At 40.4% G+C, this 18,578-nt stretch overlaps 3 protein-coding genes across 3 annotated transcripts in view; 1 reads left to right on the forward strand and 2 right to left on the reverse strand.

Annotated features, from left to right (window-relative positions):
• The window catches only part of LOC141444444 (uncharacterized), a 4,864-nt gene extending 4,528 nt beyond the window's left edge, over positions 1-336 (forward strand). Inside the window, exon 5 of the mRNA XM_074109992.1 lies at positions 326-336. Coding sequence (XP_073966093.1) covers positions 326-336 — 11 coding nt within the window. The remainder of the gene's footprint in view (positions 1-325) is intronic.
• Positions 337-762: 426 nt separating this feature from the next.
• Positions 763-6,222, reverse strand: LOC141444445 (uncharacterized). Its single transcript, XM_074109993.1, has 6 exons — positions 6,042-6,222; positions 4,520-4,585; positions 3,776-3,881; positions 2,110-2,297; positions 1,216-1,352; positions 763-962 (listed from the first exon to the last, which is right to left on the reverse strand). The coding sequence occupies exons 2-6, from the start codon at positions 4,558-4,560 to the stop codon at positions 763-765; spliced, it is 672 nt and encodes a 223-aa protein (XP_073966094.1). The 5' UTR covers positions 4,561-4,585; positions 6,042-6,222.
• A 3,862-nt stretch (positions 6,223-10,084) lies between these two features.
• LOC141444446 (uncharacterized) overlaps positions 10,085-18,578 on the reverse strand; it is a 15,246-nt gene continuing 6,752 nt past the window's right edge. The window contains 2 exon segments of the mRNA XM_074109994.1: positions 10,085-13,551; positions 13,554-14,523. Coding sequence (XP_073966095.1) covers positions 11,075-13,551; positions 13,554-14,523 — 3,447 coding nt within the window. The 3' untranslated portion in view covers positions 10,085-11,074.

Raw genomic sequence — 18,578 nt, forward strand, 5'->3', positions numbered from 1 at the left:
AGGAACAGTCGACTTTCGGTCATAGAATTAAAATTGACGAACCAAAATAGACACTTGCTACTCAGACAAGTTACTTTTAAAACCACTGCTACTTAGACCAGTTACTTTTTAGACTACTTGCTGCCTAGACCAGTTACTTTTTAGACCACTTGCCACTTAGGACAGTTATTTATTAGATCAATTACTTTTTAAGCCACTTGCTACTTAGACCAGTTACTTTTTAGACCACTTGCTACTTAGGACAGTTATTTATTAGATCAAAAACTTTTTAAGCCACTTGCTACTTAGACCAGCTACTTTTAAAACCACTTGCTACTTTGGCCAGTTACTCATTAGACCAGTTACTTTTAAAAACACTTACGCGTTCTGCCCTGTGAACTGCACTTGCGAGTAATTATGCTTTATGGGTTTTTGCCTTTTTTTTTGCAAAAACAACTTTCCAAGGGTCTAATTTTACACAAAATATTTTTCATATTTTCTTTATATCAAACCTGTTTTATATTCAACGGGAAATGCAGTACTTGCACACAAATACTACGTCTATCGCGTTTTATTGTTTTAAATATGAATGGCAGTTTTATCCTCCTGCGCCCCAAGCAAATTTTTTGTTTTATGAACATGAAACTTTATGTAAATTATGACAGTTCGATGTCACATTACAATAAGTCCTATAGTTATACAGGACACTGAGCCGTAGAAGGCTAGCTCGTGCGGGTTTTGGGCATTTGCTATGGTTATTTTTTATCAGATAAACAGAAGTACTCACTCCTTAGGCACCAACTGACGGGAGCTGCTCACGACGTCGGGCGTCGATTTGGCAACTTTGGCCTCTTCCTTGACCAGTCTGGGCTGCAGCTTCGGCTCCATCAGTTGCACCGCCGGCGACTTGGGTTTCGGTATGTCTACAGGTTTGGGTTCCGGTTTGGGCTCAGGTTTGGGATCAGGTTTTGGTGCTGGTTTGGCTAAAAAAATAAATAAAAATAAAGTTAATTAAAAATCTATATTTCAGAAACAGCTCTAACGAATTTGTTGAAATTTGCTGTGTGTGGGGGGCTTTTGGGGGCGAACAATCGATCTAGCTTAGTGTTATATCTGAGAAAACGAGCGCTTTCGAGTTTTAGCCCGTGCTTCGTGTTGTATATTTTTAATAATATTAAACTGTCTTGCGTTGCTGTGAATAAATGTATTCCTCTTTCTTTCGACGTGTGTACATACCGCCCCACTCCTCCTCCTTGGGCGACGCGCGGTTCTCAAACTTGCGGTCCTGGCCGGAGCGGTTGTTGAGTCTATCACTGAGCCGGACTGGTCGCTCGCTATTGTCGCGGTTCTGCTTGCGGTTGTCGAACCTAGAACTGTAACGCATTACTACACAAGTTCGACCCTGAGTGGGCGACGTACAGTGGGGGTAGGAAAACCTTCGTCAGTTCTAAGTATGGGGAACCCCCAAAATTTATTGTTTTTTTTTTCTATTTTTGTGTGAAAATCTTAATGCGGTTCACAGAATACAGATGTACCTTGGTTTGTTTCAACTTCGTTTCAACAGTATAGTTCTTATAGTTTCGGAAAAAAGTGGCTGTGACATACGTACGGACAGACAGACATGACGAATCCATAAGGGTTCCGTTTTTTGCCATTTGGCTACGGAACCCTAAAAAGTAAGTTCTGCGCGATGTCACGTCGTGCGATTTTAGTCTCCCATCGCCCTGGTTACTTAAACCAATGTCGTCTCTGCCATTGCTCTGGGCCAGTGCTGTTGCTGGTCGCACTAGCTCGTAACTTCCTAAGTTGCAGGCTGCTAGCCAGGAGGGCTGTCCCATACAGCGCCATCTATAGTTCATCTGCTGAACTAGATAGCTTCCTAATTAATAAAAATGATCGATGCCCGTTGACATTCATGCACCTCAGTAGTTACAGAATAAAACACAAAATGTGGTGGCGCTAGTATCGCGCATCAATATAAATAAGGTTTTTAATTTTGTTTGTCACTGTTCCATTGCAATCGGCTTCAAAGTAAAAAGTCAATAAAACTCTAACTGATCTCTCATTTTGGGCACCCAATTTTACAAGGGCCAAACTTCTGTATAAATGAAGAGAAAATAATTTACGTACCTATCGTTGCCCCTGGCATTCCTCGCGCCATCCTGGTTCTGTCTCCCTTCGCCCTGGTTGCCTCCGAACCTGGGCTTGTCGTCTCTCGCATTGCCCTGGCCAGGCCTGCCGCGATCACCCTGGTTGGACGGACCAGCCCGAGAGTTCCTGTAGTTGTTGGCGGTAGCAGAGCCGGGTGGGCCGAACATCTGTTTAATTTTTTTTTATGTATAGAAATAGGTTTGCGTTTGATTACAATCACACCCAATGGTAAGAGAGGATGTGGAATTGTGGACTAAGATGTAGCATGCGGCCAACACCAGTTCATTTCAGTTAACTTTTCAATTTCATCATATCTCCGGCCTAATTCCTCTGGAGCATTTCAGGAGGTTATTAGGTAAGTTTGGCTGAAAGTGTGCTTTTTCAGTGTAGGTCACCTATTTAATGCGGCATTTTTACCTCCCAAGTGTAGTCACATCTTTAGTGCGGCATTTTTGACTCCCAAGTGTAGTCACATCTTTAATGCGGCACTTTTGATTTCCAAGTGTAGTCACGTCTTTGATGCAGTATTTTGAACATCGATTAATGTATCGATAGAAACGTTCATTAATTAAAAACCTTGTATATGTCAGACTAAAAGACATGCCTCCTCTCAGAATGTGAGGTCTCAGGCTATAGTGATCACGCGGGCGCAAAGCGGATTGCTAACTTCACATGTACCGATTTCCTCATGTTATTCTTCACCGAAAATCATCATCATCCCACTGTTGGGCACAGACCCTCAGAACGAGAAAGCTTTGGCAGCTGTTCCCACGAAAATGTAATGAAAATACATTTCAAATGTAATTTCGAACAAACTCGAGGGTTTATAGCACAAAGCCTTTTAATAATTTTATTTATTCAGACAACAAAAATCCATTATATTGATAGTGGTTTACTTATCTATGTACTACTGTTATACCACCTCAACTATGTTAGTATAGATATTGAACAAGTGATAGCGTTGTTTTAAATAAATTTTGCATTATAGAGCACTGTTTTTTGCATTAGGAGGCTGTTAGTGCTGCCACGTCTTGTCAAAAGCGATGCCTTTTTTCCGTAGTACAGCCACAAAATACAGATAGTTCAGAAGTCAATCTCCTGTATGTACTTCACTTTTCATACCTACGCTCGGCGGTCGCTCTAAGGTTGTCAACTATGGCTTATGCACCAAAAAACTATCGTTGTAGTGGCACTCTTTATCTAGTTGTTTTATTTATTGTTGAGAATGAAACGGGAAGAATGGAAATATAAATTAATAACTAAAATATTTTAAGTTTAATGTCATTGTTATTATAAATTTGTCACCGAAAATATCTTGTGACGATTTCGTTATTGGCGAAATTCACGATTATTTAATTTAAACAACCGTCCACTGAACAGTTATAATAACTTTTTTCTTGTTGCTCCATTATTGCACAAAAAAGTTCACAGACGCGTGTCTCAAGCGGATGGCACTCGCGCTCGCACTGGTCCCAACCGGCCCGAGATACCGTGTCCGTGAGCAGTGTCTATGTGTGCGTTGCTCGAGCGCACTTGTATGGAGATTGACTTCTGAACTATCTGTTTTGTGGTACAGCATTAAAGCTCGCATTAAGTACTCGCTCTTTTAAGTTAAAGAAGAGCTAAATCAGCTATATAAACTTACATGATTGGACTGAGTAGCCCTCTCGGAGCCAGAGTCGTCCGAGTGCCGCTCGCGCTTGACCGATTCGGGGGAGCGCGGGCGCCGCAGCGGCAGCGCCGCCGGTAACCTGCCGACGCGTAACTTAACGTCAAACACTGCTGCTTCGCTCGTATTACATCTGGTAGTACAATTGAAATGCACACGGGAATTCCTTAAAGTACGCATGAAAACAATTTTGTGATTTAGAAAGTTTAAAGCCCGAACCAGTTGGGATGTCGGGATAAAAATTAGTTTATATATTACCAAAAGTCCAACTACAGTACAACACTGTAACTCCAATCTTGAACCTGACGGTGCAAGCTCTGCTACTTAGTTTAAAACGTTGTTTAGTTAGGGTAGGATAGGGTAGCAGTGGCAAGTATTAGTAACAACTGGATTACTACCGGGTTGCCTAAATTGTATACTTGGTATATTATCACTATCAAAGACTACCTAAGTACCTCTCCTACCCCCTATTAACACACCCCTCTTACTTTCCGGAATACCTAACAAAAATGTTCACGCTACTGTAAGATAGCGTAGGTTTAAGCTATGTACGCACTATGCAGTTAGCCGAGCGGCTTTAGCGTGCCGTCACTCTTCAAATTATCGCTTGAGAAAGAGACGGCGCTCAATCCGCACGGTTGGCCGCATAGGGCGTACGTAGCCTTTAGGTTGCGTTTCGGTTAGCTTAGCTACCATTAATTAGTATTTTAATTTACTTACAAAGGTACGTCATCTGAAGGGGTAATCTGATCCAATTTCATAGACGAAGCAGTGCCACCAACCGATCTGCAATAAAGGATAATAATATCAAATACACACACACAGAACACATACACACATACAGAAACACCTGAGTAGTGCAAGTACAGTAGGTTCACTTCCGGACAGAAGCCTCATTCAGAGAAGAACTTTTCAGAGAAGTGATGTAACGGCTTATGGTTTTATCGGAACCGAAAAAGGAACCAGAATCGGAGCCTAAGTGATAGGTGCAAGAGATGTTAGTGCAGCATGTGAAAAGCGGGGTGATGAGCGAATGACTGGTATAAACCTATTTGTTTTTTATGTACGCCGCTCATGTCGCCGCCGCGCTAAGCATGACATCCGATAAAACTTTCGTTTCAAAAGTAACGGAACCTGAACCGAAACGGATTGTAATATCAAACAGAAGTTCCGACTTAACGGAAACGGAACCGGAGCTCCGTGCATCCCTGCTACAGAGCCTCGACACCGCCCGACACCGACCGTCGTAGAGTCGCATGTTTGTCTGTTTTCTTCCGGATATATTTTCATGTGTGCGCAGGAATAGGGATGTTGAATCCACCAATCAACTGACGTACTTTTCATGAGCTGTCAAAACATAATTCTCCCATAGAGTTTGAATGGAAATAGCAACATATGACGTCACTTGTTCGCCAACTCAATCAACTAACTATTTATTGGTTTTAAAGCAACAAAAAATCTAATTTTGCAGTTAATCGAAAATTAATCTGGTTTTCAGGGCTAAAATAAAGCGTTTTTTTTTACTGGAGTCGTGTCTTCGAATTATTTTTTAATGGTGTCAACATCCCTATTATACATAAATTCCTCCATCTCCATTTTAACAACGTGCATCCAAGCGTAGGTGAGCGTCTTCACCCAAATGTAGTTTGTATTCCATTGGTGCGCACGAAGCTGTTTGCCTAATTTTTCATAATGCGAAAGAAGAATTCGATCCTACCGTCTGTATTTCCGGATAAATAACCCAGGACTATTCTAGACTTCTTCAGTGAGATAGGACTTTTGGCCTCATCTATATTTTTCATCAGGTGAGATAGAGGTCAATAACGGGTCAGTTTCATGTAATGCCCCATCAAGACTGCACGAGGCTACACGAGGGAAAACGAATGCGAGAGTGAGGACGGTGCGCTTTTGTCCCTTCGCCTCGTTTCGCTGTCGCTCCGTTTTGAGTCGGGTTTTTGGACGCGAGTCAAAGGAGAGAGGAAAGTAGACGTAGCGGGTAACTGAAATAAATTGAGTGTTGATGGCCAGCGCTCCTGCAGCCTCTAGGACAGGGGTGACCAACTGGTCAATATCGACCGGTCCATTGCGATTATTAGTCAAGTGGCAAGTTTCATAGGCGGGAGAATTATTAGGGTTGCAAAAGCCTCGTTGGTCGGACTAATCTTGGGTTTAATCAAGTTGGCCACCCCTGCTCTAGGAGGCGGAGGCGGCATAATAAAGGTCTCTGGTGGTGGTCACTCACCGCTTCAGGTTGTGGCACACTTTACTGTGCCGCTCGCTGTAGTCGCGCCGCTGGCACGCCGGCGAGCAGTAGGGGGTGACGCCGCAGCCGCCGCAGAACAGCGACGCGGCGCCGCCGCAAGCCACGCAGTTGGCGACACGCTGAAGCGCGGGAATTTTTAGCTGCGATCCGTGCAATGGGGCGTTTGACAATTATTTCAAGTGCGTCACAAGCTAAATGACTTGGCCTCGCGCGGAGGGTGCCGTGCTAATTTGAATCAGCAAAAAAAAATTACAAAAATATCATTAAATCGCCATATTTCAGCAGATACTTGGGTTAGTTTGATTTGGTTTTAAGCGAATTACCACCACTGCAACACTGAATATTATGCCTACAAAGTGAAATTTTTAAGTAGTTTAATTAATGCCATCTAGGCAGATGTTTGAATACCTTGGAAGACAAATTGCCTATTAATTAAAATACCTGTTAAGCAAGAAACCTAAGTAGTTATTAGGTAAGTATTCGTAAAGTACGACAACGAGCGTAGCGAGGAGTGATCAGGGAGAACTGTAAGCCTAAAGCGAGCGAGCCGAGCGAAGCAAGCGTGCCGCGGCAGCGACCGGCAAAGCGCCAGAAGCAATTTTTTTCATAAATTTTTTAGACATCTTGCTTTTGGGGTAACCTTGCATATACGGCATCATGCATCTGAGACATTTTGATTATTGGCCATCTTGCTTTTTAGATATCCTGCTTACAAGACAATTTGCTTTTGAGACGTCTTGTGCTTTAGCTGTCATGCTTTTTTGTTTTGTTAGACGTTTTGCTTTGTATGCAACTTGTTTATGAATTGATAGATTTGATTGAACACTTTTCGTCGTTGATACTGCAGTATCACCGACGTTTTTTCAAGGTTTTTCATTGAAGGTATAATAGGTAGGTTTAAGGTATATCGTAGGCGACAGGCTAGCAACCTGTCACTATCGAAATCTTTCACTGACGGCATTTCTTATCGAATTTCCCGCCATGTAATGAATGGACACTGCTCTGTGCCTCAACGCATATAAGCGTCCGCTCAACCTTCGCTCAGTTTATATATTTAACTATTCAAAAGAACCAAATTTACAAATTTATCTAACTTTCAAAGAGAAAAAAAAAACATCTCAATATTCGATTCGATCGTGCAATCGATTTATTCGTGGAGACGTGGATCGATTGCACGATTTGCAATGGTTTTTTTTTACAAATTATGGAATTATTGATTTTTGCGCATGGAACCGTTGCAGTTCCCGCGTGATAGAACGTATCTTTCGCAGACCGAGTCGCGGTCAAAGGCTTATTTCTATGAAAAACAGTTATTTTTCCGGTTATACTCATTAGTTAGAGATAGAAAACAGTGGCTGTATTGTCTAAGGCAGGGTTTCTCAAACTTATAGCTCCACGTACCCCTGTTAAAGTTTCTAAACGATAGCGAACCCCCCCTAAAGAAAGTAATAAAATTGACTGTTGGAGAAACTAAAAAAAAATACAAAAAGACGCCAAAAACCAATCTGAATCATCTTGCTAGTCTTGCAGCCTGGTGGTTTTTGGAGTCACGTAAACCTTGTCGCGAACCCCCTACCGTCGAATAGCGAACCCGTAGGGGTTCGCGTACCCCACTTTGAGTAACCCTGGTCTAAGGCTCACGGTTAACGTTGGCATTCACCAACTCTTACTACCCTCATCTTATACCGTGAGCAATGGTGATGTTATTCCAAGCACATTCCGAGCGTGTTAGACAATAAGTCGTCTAAGTTCCATTTTTTTCTCTTTACTTGTGTTAACGTCTCTCTAGTGGCCTGACAATTCGATTCTAAACGTCTACATATCGTTTTAAACTTTCGTGATTTTCACTCATAGTCAAAATACCACAAACGGGACTTATCATAATTGTCACGCTAACACACGAGTAATATTTACCTAACTCGACGTTTCGACCACATTATAGTGGCCGTGGTCACGATTACTAATAATACTCGTGGTGATATAACACGCGTGTTCTAGCGTGATATGTCCTGTTTGTGGTATTTTGACTAAGATTGTCTACATTTTTTTCGCAACTTCAAATGATGACAAGTATGGCAAAAGTTGTACACCAACTGTGAGCTGGTGCATCCGAAGACATACCTACATGCGTCATGCGCTCTCCAGGTTGCCTAAGTATCTTGAAATTATCCATATTTTATTTAACCTCTTCACCGCCACAAAACAACGAAGTGACGTGCTCTGTACGCCACAGAAAAACCAGCGACAAATCAACTTGATTTTTAATTCCATTGCAGAAGGATTAATTTCGAGTTGAATGTTGGTCATGTCACCGTAGCGTGTGAGGCATTCCATTGGCTGTCACGCCAGGATGACTCTGGCGGTGAAGTGGTTAAGATAAGTACCTGGGCGACCGAGCTTTGCTCGGGCTAAAACTCGATAATAAGCGTTTTCCCAAAGATAAGACCAAGCTACATTGATTTGTCATCCCCAAAAACCCCCACATACTAAATTTCATCGAAATCGTTGGAGCCGTTTCCGAGATTCCCGTAATATATAAACCCCCTTGCAAAAAAAAACGGGCACCTATGGTTTTTGTATTTTATGTGCATGAAAGCTTACTTTCTAAGCTTCAATGCCTAAAAATCTGAAAAACCATAGGTGCCCTATTTTTTTGCAAGGGGGTTTATATATACAAGAATTGCTCGTTTAAAGGTATTAGATAGATAGATAATATAAAAAAAGAGTAGTAAAAAAAGTGAACAATGCCAATTCCATGCTACTGTAGGGTACTACTGCTATCCGTTCTTTTTTTACTAGATGAACATAACGTATTCGCAATCTTCTAGTTATGCCTCCTCCAGACTACCTACTCGCGAAGTTCTCGACGATACACGGTAAGGTTGACTGAAGTACCGACCGAGTTGGACGAAGTGCCTCTCCACACTATCGTATTTGCCTAACCTCGTTGAATTTCGAGAGCAGTGTGGAGCTATAGGGTTAAGCTAGGTAGACGTCAGTGAATCTTTCATTCACACAATTTTCGCTAGCTTCTTCGCTCAGTTCATTCATAGTGCTTCTTAGGCTTTATTGTCATTGAGTATAAATAGAAAATTGACAACTCGAAATAAATAGTATACCTAGTGCCATCCACGAAGACGCGTGATTTTGACAAAATTAGACATTATAGACATTGTAATAAGAACCACGGCACGCGTCATCGTGAATGACTCTACCTATAGGAAGAAATTATGCGTTAACAGGTTCCCTGTCCCGAAGCAATGTGCCCATGTGCAATGTTGGACATGTCCCGTCCCCATAGTAATTTTCATTGGTTATCAAAAATATGGTTTAATAATAAAAATAATATAGTACGTAATAAAATTTATTAATTATCGAAAGAACAACTGCATTATCTACACTGGCAATGAAGCACATGTGATGTGCCTCATGAGACAGGGAACCTGTTAAAATGTACAAGTGACTTTTTTATAGACCTCGAAAAGAAGAATAGCCCAGTTAAGTGGCGACCTCATCTAGTTCCTACGCTTTTGAGAATTTAGCCTCATTGTATTTCTTCAACATTTCTGTTAGATACATCATTTAAAACGCTAGAATATGGTATTTAAAAGTTGTACAGTCCTGAATCTGTTTGCCAGCCTTCTTTCGATGCGTCCTCATAATTATGACAGTAAACGCTCTAAACTTTTGTATTAATTTGAAACGTCATTGCCACGAGGCACATAAGCCGCATGGAAGTAACAGTGAAACTACCCATGAGGCACATTTGCCTCAAGGCAATGAGGTATCGTGAACCTGTTAACACCCATTATTATAAAACGTATGTCACCAGCTGTGGGACGTTTACAAAATAAATGTGGCATGAATTCTTAAAAACTACTGACCGAGGTTAAAACGGCCGTCATGTTGGCATTCCTTAGCATATTATGATTTATATAGCACAGCATTTACTCCGAAAACTTCCCACAGTAGATTGTGATTCAAACTACTCTGCAAACTAAAAAAAAGCAAATAAAATCATTCACTTTATTAAAAACACTACAACACACAAAATTAACATTAACGCAACAATTGACACGTAAAACGAGAAATATAATTAAGTTACAACTAAAGTATCGTCAAAAACAAAAATACCTACCGTACAAACTTATGTAAATGCTAAAAACTATAACAAACAATGTTCACATGAAATTAGCTGGGGATATTAAGCAGGAATGTCAAATCACAAAACACTTGGAAAAGCTGCCAAAACATCTATGTTATTCAACCTTTAGGCAAAACTTTTATGAGGGTGGACCGATTGAACCTGTCCAATCAGCCTCAAATATTTTGAATTAATTTGATAGGCGATAGGTGCGCCACCGTAGTTCAATTTAGAAAACTTAAAGAGTCGCCAGTACGCTCGCCGCTGATCGCATTTTCATACAAAAGTAGTTTCGTTTTAATTTACAAACAACACACTGAAACAAAATAAAACTTGGCGACTATGATGGGAGCATCTATTTTCATGTTTATAACTAGTTTTCGTTCGTATGCAATGTAACAAAATAAAATCACATGAATTTTAAGTTTTGTATGAGAAAATATAAGCATCGTAATGGCTGCTCCCATTATAGTTGCGAAGTTGCGTTTTGATCTGCTGCTTGTAAATTAGAACGAAACTACATATGCGAGCAATGCGAGCGTACTGGGGACTCTTTTAACAAATCAATTCGAATGAGTAACTTTGGATTCTAAAATATCCTACGGTAACCCGTTACGAGATTCTGAACATTTTTTACACTAAACCACTTAATAATAGGGGAATTTGTTAGTAGGTACTATCACAAGTGTTTTTTTTTTAATTTATCACATGGTATAGTAGTTATTTAACAATATGAGTAAATCTAACTTAACTAAAGATATTTTCCAGATGATAGAAACACATTGATTCTATCAACATTTTCAAACAATGGTTTCTTAGTCAAACACAACAAATGTAACGTTTTAGGGTAACTTTTTATTTGAATTATTCACAAGAGAAACTTTAATCTTTGTCCTGCTACAACGGGACTAAAATTCTTACTGCGTATCACGCTAGCCGACTGCTTATCAATCGAAATAATAAATTTACCTTTCTCATGGTTTCCGAAATCATTCGTAATATACCATAACTCTGTATTCAAGCCAGGGTTTTGGTCTTCTAACAGATCAAAAATAAGGTTCAAATCTTCTTTGTTCTCAGGAAGAATCTGGCTGGGTATCTTTACCACCATTTTACAAGTTTCGTCTTGCACTGTGGGAGACAATTTGGGATTTGTGTTTAAGAATTCAGTGTCAGCTTCTATGATTACAGGGTCTTGATCAGAAGTTAGCTCGGAAACCTTATCATCAGCAGACTTTGTTTCTTTCTCAGTTATAATCGATTTGTCGTTCATGCGTTCCAGTTTATGCGGTACATTATGCGTTTCCAAAACATCCCATTCGTTTATTTTAAGCTCCGGGTAGTCTCTCTTCAGTTCGCTCTTCAACTCTTCGAAAATTGAGATACTGTATTTTGATTCTTGCATCACAACTTTTGGCTTATCACTGGATTTCTTTGATTTTTTGGATTGTTTTTTAACAGCTTCTTCTTCAATGCTTGTTTGATGTTGGATGAGAGACTGAAGATGTCCCAGTTTGAATTGTACGGGGTTGGCACCCACAAATTGGTTAAAGTTGGGGCTCCGTATTACCTGTGCGGAAAGCTTGTCTATCTGCAGTACTACGTCCAATTTAGTCTTTGTGCGTACCTTGCTGATAGTTCTCCAGTATTTAGTTCGCAATCTTGGGTTATTGGATTGTAGAATAGATATAACTTCATCGGTGTCCAAGCAAGTTTTTATAACCATGCTGATGATGCCAACAGCGCCGCGAAACTCGGTAGATTTGAGATTAATTTGCAATTTGGCACTGGCAAGAGGTAGGACTTCATCAATCCAGTGCCTCGTATTCATGTCCTGACATATGACGAAAATAACGCCGTCGAATAGGTACATATCGTGGAGTTTCGGAATTGTGTTTTCGTTTACTTCTCCATTTTCAAATGATTTGTAAACGATGTATTCTAAAGTTTTCTTTATTGAGTGGAAAAGGTTCTCGTCTATGCGAGATTCGGGGTAATTATTTGGGCCTACGTAAAGCTTTAGGTCGTCAGCGACCATGTCGGAATAATGATTGGTTCTGATTCTAGTAAGTGGATAATTCGTCATGTCTGCCTCGATAGGCACGTAGAACAGTTTCAGCACTTTGTCTTTTAGCTTCTTATTGTCGTTATCCTCGTCATTATCATCTTGGTTGTTCTCGTCAAAACTAACGTCACGTTTCTGTCTATCGATAATTCTAAAGCTTAGCTTCTCTCCTTCATATGAAGGATCGAAGTCAGGTCTTTTAATAACTTCTAGTGATTCAGGATCTACTCCGAATTGCCTTTTCTGCTTCCCCGCGACATCAGAATAGTACTTCCAACAATCTGGTTTCAAACCAGGATATTTCAGCTGAAGTTTTGTCAATATCTCAACGGACTCAACATTGGCATGATCTTTTGGCAGACGCATAACTATTCTCGTATATCGGACTAGACTTTTAATGTCTCTAAAGGTAAGTTTCCACCCAGTGGAATTAATGAATTTGGGTAAAACCTCAGTAAGATAATCCTTAGTTTCTAGGCTATCACAAATATATATCACAGCTCCATTAGACAGGTAAATGTCTTGGAATTTCGGAATGATGAGGTTAGCAAAGCGCTGCTGTTTCATATCTTTGTGTAAATATTCTTTGAAAAGATGCTTCAGTCTCCTTATATGTGTTCCTTCTAACTTATTTTGAGGGTATCCTTCTAGTGTTATGGCAATTTTCAATTCGTGTTCGACGTGTAAGTAATTCGTTCTCCTATGATAAGCTATTCCCCTATTACTGTCAATGTTTAAATTACTGCTTCTACTGATTAAATTCTCATTACTTTCCATTATAGATTCAGTTTTCTCTGAACCAGGTACAGCAGAATCTGTTGCAGTTAAAGGATCCTCAGTACCGAATTCCTGTACATTCGTTTGATCTATTTTGTCACTAGTTGCGCCATAATTACTAGTTTCAGTCGGCCAGACAATGACCTCATCTTTCTCACTAATGTATTTGACATCCTTTAATTTCATCAAAACGTCACTCTGTAGATTGTGTTCCAATTCTGTCGCAAGTTCTTTTTCCGTGATATTATCTTCTTGAGAAAATTCTTGTGTTTTTTCTTCTTTTTCCTCCGGAATAGAAGTTTGTTTTTGTAAGCTGCAATCTGATATATTTCTAGGCGTATCTCCTTGGGATCGCAACTCCTGCAGCAGTTTTACTCTGGACGAGACGCTTCGCAGGTCCTCCTCCATATCGGAAACTAAGCACTCGTAGTAAATTTCCGTGTACCCGTAGAGTTCGAATTCCATCTGATCGTAATCAATAATATTCTTAAAGGTGGGCCCCTAATGATTTCTCCGGAGACACGGTCGATCAAGAAAGAAGTGCATTCGACGCCATTGACTTTTTTCTCGGCGTACACCTTCCATAACTCTGTCTTTAAAGTCGGGTTGAAATACTGCAACAACTTAAATGCGTCCTGCGCTGTAGCAGGCCAGCAAGTGCTAGGAATCTTTAGGATAGCTAAACATAACCTCTTTACTTTCGACTTGAGAAGGATAAGGTTTGTACACATACGTTCTTGTAACCCTGGGGATATTCTAACCATCCAGTTCCTAGTGTCAATATCCTTGCAAATGCAAACTATTGCACCTCTATTCAAGTAATAGTCGAGGAATGTTGGAGTCTTTTTCATTAGTCCTGCTTTGAACTGCATATCCATTACTTCGGCGAGGCATCTTTGGAAGAGTTCCATTTGCCTTAACCGCATCTTCGATTTAGGATAACCGGCTAGCGCTATAACTATTTTCAAAGGGTCTTCTACAATATCAAGATAGTCAGAATTTCTAAGTTGTATTAGTCGGTTAGTCTCGTCTGCCTCGTCTTCACTGTCGCTGTAAAAATCGCTGTATTTCATACTCATATCGCTTCCTAATTTAGACTTATGTTTTCCTATTCTCTGACTTGTACTCGTCTTACTATAATCAGACTTCTTGGTTCTCTCTGTAACTTTACCAGCTGTTTCACTGTAAGTAGTTTTACTCTCTGCAATCTTGCTGCTAAACTCTGTCTTACTACCCTCAGATTTTTTACTATCTGTATATTTGCTACAGGACTTATCTGAATTCCGTCTGTCAATCGTTCCCGTCTTTCGGCTCTTATCTTCAGAGTACAGAACGCAAGTGGACGCTGTAGAGCTATCGTCGTCGGAACTGCCGTCCCAGGAGCACTTGATCTTGCCCTTGCAACTGCACACGGTATCTCTCGCGTTCTGTTGAAAAATTGGCCGGTATCGATAAAACGATATTAACAGTACTAGCTACATGACGCTTTCAGTACTGCAGGATTCCAGACCAAGCCATGCACAGGATAGGAGCCGCGGAAAATTTAGACCTTCAGATAGAACCGCAACCTCTAAAATCAAAACTTGTACACTGCGTAATTTGAGGATAAGACGCATTGTACATTTCACTCGCACTCAAAAACGACTATCACTAGGCATTTACGGGCAGGCAGGTTGACTGTGAGATTCAAATTTCGGAAGTACCTACGTCTGCATAACACGAAGGTGACTGAAGGTGTACAGTCACCAGCACCAATATCTGATAAGACAAGCGTGCATAAATATCTGATACAACTCTATTTCTAGGACCGGAAGGACGTGTCAGATACTTTTGCACGCTCCGCTATGGCAGATATTAATGCTGGTGACTGTACGTATTCGCCAATCGGTAAACATGTGACAGGTAATAGCATTTTCACGACCGGATAGCTAAGTGGTTAGAGGACCTGACTATGAAGCTTCAGTTCCAGAGTTCGATTGCCGGTAGGGGCAGATATTTGTATGAATAATACGAAGGTTTGTTCTGGGGTCTTGGACGTTTAATACTTTTAATATTCGTTTCCTAGTACCCATAGTACAAGCTTAGTTTGGGAAGGTCAATTAGTGTCAATTGTCCCATGGTATTTGAGCCATCGAAATATAGTTAGTAAACGCATCGGTGATGGATGGAGCGTACAACTTTCCAGAGTTTATTTATTTGTAAAAGTAAGTTAAGTGTAGAGTTATCATTTCTAAGAGTAATTTAGTAGGTAATCAAACCCATAAGCTGTAACCAATTCATTTGTTACAGAATCTGAACAGTTAGACTTGCATTTGCAGTGTTTTTCTTGATTTACGTTTACTTCAACAGATAGTTCAGATCATTGATAGAAATAAACAGGCAATTAACTTTTTGGCCAAATCAAGTATATAATGTATAAAAAAAAAAACCTTTAAATTATTCATAACTTGTAGATAACAGAAAAATCTACAACGAATGTAAATGTGAAACATGGGGGCACATAAAAAAAAACTAATCATTAAGATATTCAATAGTACGCAAACCTCTTCAAGAGAGTTGCATGTTTTTGTCGTGGCAGCGTCACCAATTTCGGACCCCAGGATCCAATTTAGTTAAGATACCTACCTCCGGGCTTTAGGTACTAGTGAATTTGTCTACTTGTCTAATAATAATAACTCCACTCTGAAGGTGATTTTCCACCTGCTAGGCGAGACGAGGCGGGGTGAGACGAGAGTTGAAATTTGTATGCCGACGCCCGCGGCGGGCGCGCGAGAATGCATACAAATTTCAATTCTCGTCTCGCCTCGCCGGTGGAAAATCACCTTTATAGTTAAATTATGATTGGTTTTTTGGAGTCTTTTTGTATTTTTTATTTCAACTCCAAATTTGTACTTTTACGGTTATCCGTGAAACCATATCGGTTAGTTCCGAAAAAATGTGACGTCTGTCGACGCAACATAGATGTAGCTAGTGCTGCTGCTTAAGTAGCATAGTAGAGAGAGATAAGCAACCTGAGATATGTATGCATAGGAAAAATTCGTGTCTAGATTCGTGTCCAGCAGTGGTGTAGGGGTTATAGCACGCAGCACGGAATGCTGAGGACCTGGGTTCGATTCCCAGTGCTGGTCTCCTTTTCTGGTTTTTTCTGTGCATCCATGTCTCAGTTTGTATTTTTTATAGTTAAACACAACAGTGGACAAACCTAATAGGGTTGAGATATACGAACAGTATAGGCTGAAATTTAGAAAAATATTTTCTAAGAGGCTCTTCGTAGTGTTTTGCATATATAAGACTGTCATTGGATGAATTAAAGCCTAAAAAATCTAAGCGGTATCTGATGAATAATTGGCTATGGCATGGCCTACCAACCCCTACAAGCAGCAATAGATGCACACCATTAACATTTGTAAATTATGAAATGTGAATTTGAGAGACTAGAATACACTTGAAACTCCTAAATTTGAAGATAAGAAACAATAAATATACGACAGTATAGGCTACATTTTAGCTATACGTAGTGTTTTGCACGCTAAGAACAGAAGCACACATTCGTCTATTTGAGAGAAACATGTCATTCTCTTCTAACGACGTAAATAAGACAGAGACATCATGTACTGGTCTAGGCTCAGTTGGTGACTTGTTGTTCACTGTACCGTATCCTTAGTCTCTTACTAGATGGCAATACGTAGTGTTATTTGTGTTCTCACTGGTGGCATTTAATGGAAAATCGAAGAAAAGAAAAATAGCTTGTATTAGGGTGATACCACTTGCTTGTACTAGGTGGTGTCTCTTTTGTTGCTATGGCGTGCATTAACTAAGCAGCAAGGTAGGCAGCTGGTGGCGCGCTGCCTGCCTACCCTGGAATAGACCCAGCATTTTTTGCAGGTGGTAGGACCTTGTGCAAGGTCCGCCCGGATTGCCACCACTATCTTGCTCGCTAATCCTGCCGTGAAACAGCAGTGCTTGCACTGTTGTGTTTCGGCGTGGAGAGTAAGACAGCCGGTGAAATTACAGGCACTTGAGGTATCCCATCTTAGGCCTCTAGGTTGGCAACGCATCTGCAATCCCCTGGTGTTGCAGGTGTCTATGGGTGGTGGTGATCTCTTATCATCAGGAGACCCACTTGCTCGTTTGCCATCCAGTTGAAAAAAAAAAAGACTCAATGGACACCAATGCCATTGCGTATGTGACTATGCGTTGTTCAAATCAGTGATATTCGGCTACCGAAGCCGGTAGCGCTCATTTCGAGGCTAAAAGACTCAACTCTTAAGACTCCAGTCTTAAAGACTCGACTACATTTGAGAATTGAATTGGCTTATTTATGCGTGGATGCAAAACCGGCCAAGAGCGTGTCGGACACGCCCGAAATAGGATTCCGTAGCCATTACGAAAAAATTAAGTAATATTTTTCCAAGGATTTCGTATTTTGTACGGAATATTCCAAGTTTAGGTATATTTTATACCTTAGGCTGCTATTTACTCTTAAACCACTAATAATTAGCAATCCCCTAATGGTTTTAAAAGACCTATCCAATGATACCCACACTACAAAATTGGATGAAAAAAAAATCACACCCACTTTACGCCTAGAGTCGTCTATACCTCCTCGGTACTCGAAAACAAAAATGTATTTTAAATTTATTATTGTACCATTTTGCCGGCATAGTTTACTATATATTCGTGTAAAATTACAGCTTTATAGCATTGATAGCCCTGAGCAAAGCCGCGGACAGACAGACAGACATGGCGAAACTATAAGGGTCCGTTTTTGCCATTTTGGCTACGGAAACCTAAAAAACCGTCTTTGCGGCATTTGAGTCGTTAAGCCTCGACTCTGTAAGGTTCGAGTCTTTAAGCGTCGAAACGAGAGTTTTTCACAACACTAGCACTGAGTAGTTTTACAGATAGAACATCATATTTTTTTATTTCAACGAATTCGGAGCAAAAATTGGAAACTGACTCAATTTGTGGAGTTATCCATACCCGTTAAGCGGAATTGTTCTATCCCCGACGATCTTTCGACCGAATTTGATCGACAAGCAGCCTCAAAGTCCCTTTATCACCTCAAAATGGCAATATCAAGCCCACTTGCCTTAATCCGATATTTAATGTTCAACGCACAGTAATTTAGAAGGTGACCATTTGAATTAACCGTCAGTGGCGTAACTGTCACCCAGAATCACCAAATTGAAAAACGGAAAGTTCTAAAATTGTCTATGTCAATTTAAACTGGCTGCCATAGAGCATTTTCCGCCTTTTCAAAAGCGTGATGCGAAAGTAATGAGGGCTATCGCCGCTAGAGGCGCTAGTGTAGCGTGGGGTCTCCGAAATGTCAAATCTCATAGTTTTGGGTGAGCTACGCAGGTTTATTTATAATTACAATAATTTTGTGAATATTTTGCATTACCTGAAATTAATTATGGGCAATTATGCGTTACGGGGCAACGAATGTCTGTGTTTTGAGCAAGTTTAGTCTTTCGGAAACTTTTGTCCTCCCTTTTTTCCGAACAAAACGAGACTACGCAACACT

Source organism: Choristoneura fumiferana, chromosome 30 (genome assembly GCF_025370935.1).
Source record: "Choristoneura fumiferana chromosome 30, NRCan_CFum_1, whole genome shotgun sequence".
NCBI classification, from domain to species: Eukaryota; Metazoa; Arthropoda; class Insecta; order Lepidoptera; family Tortricidae; genus Choristoneura; species Choristoneura fumiferana.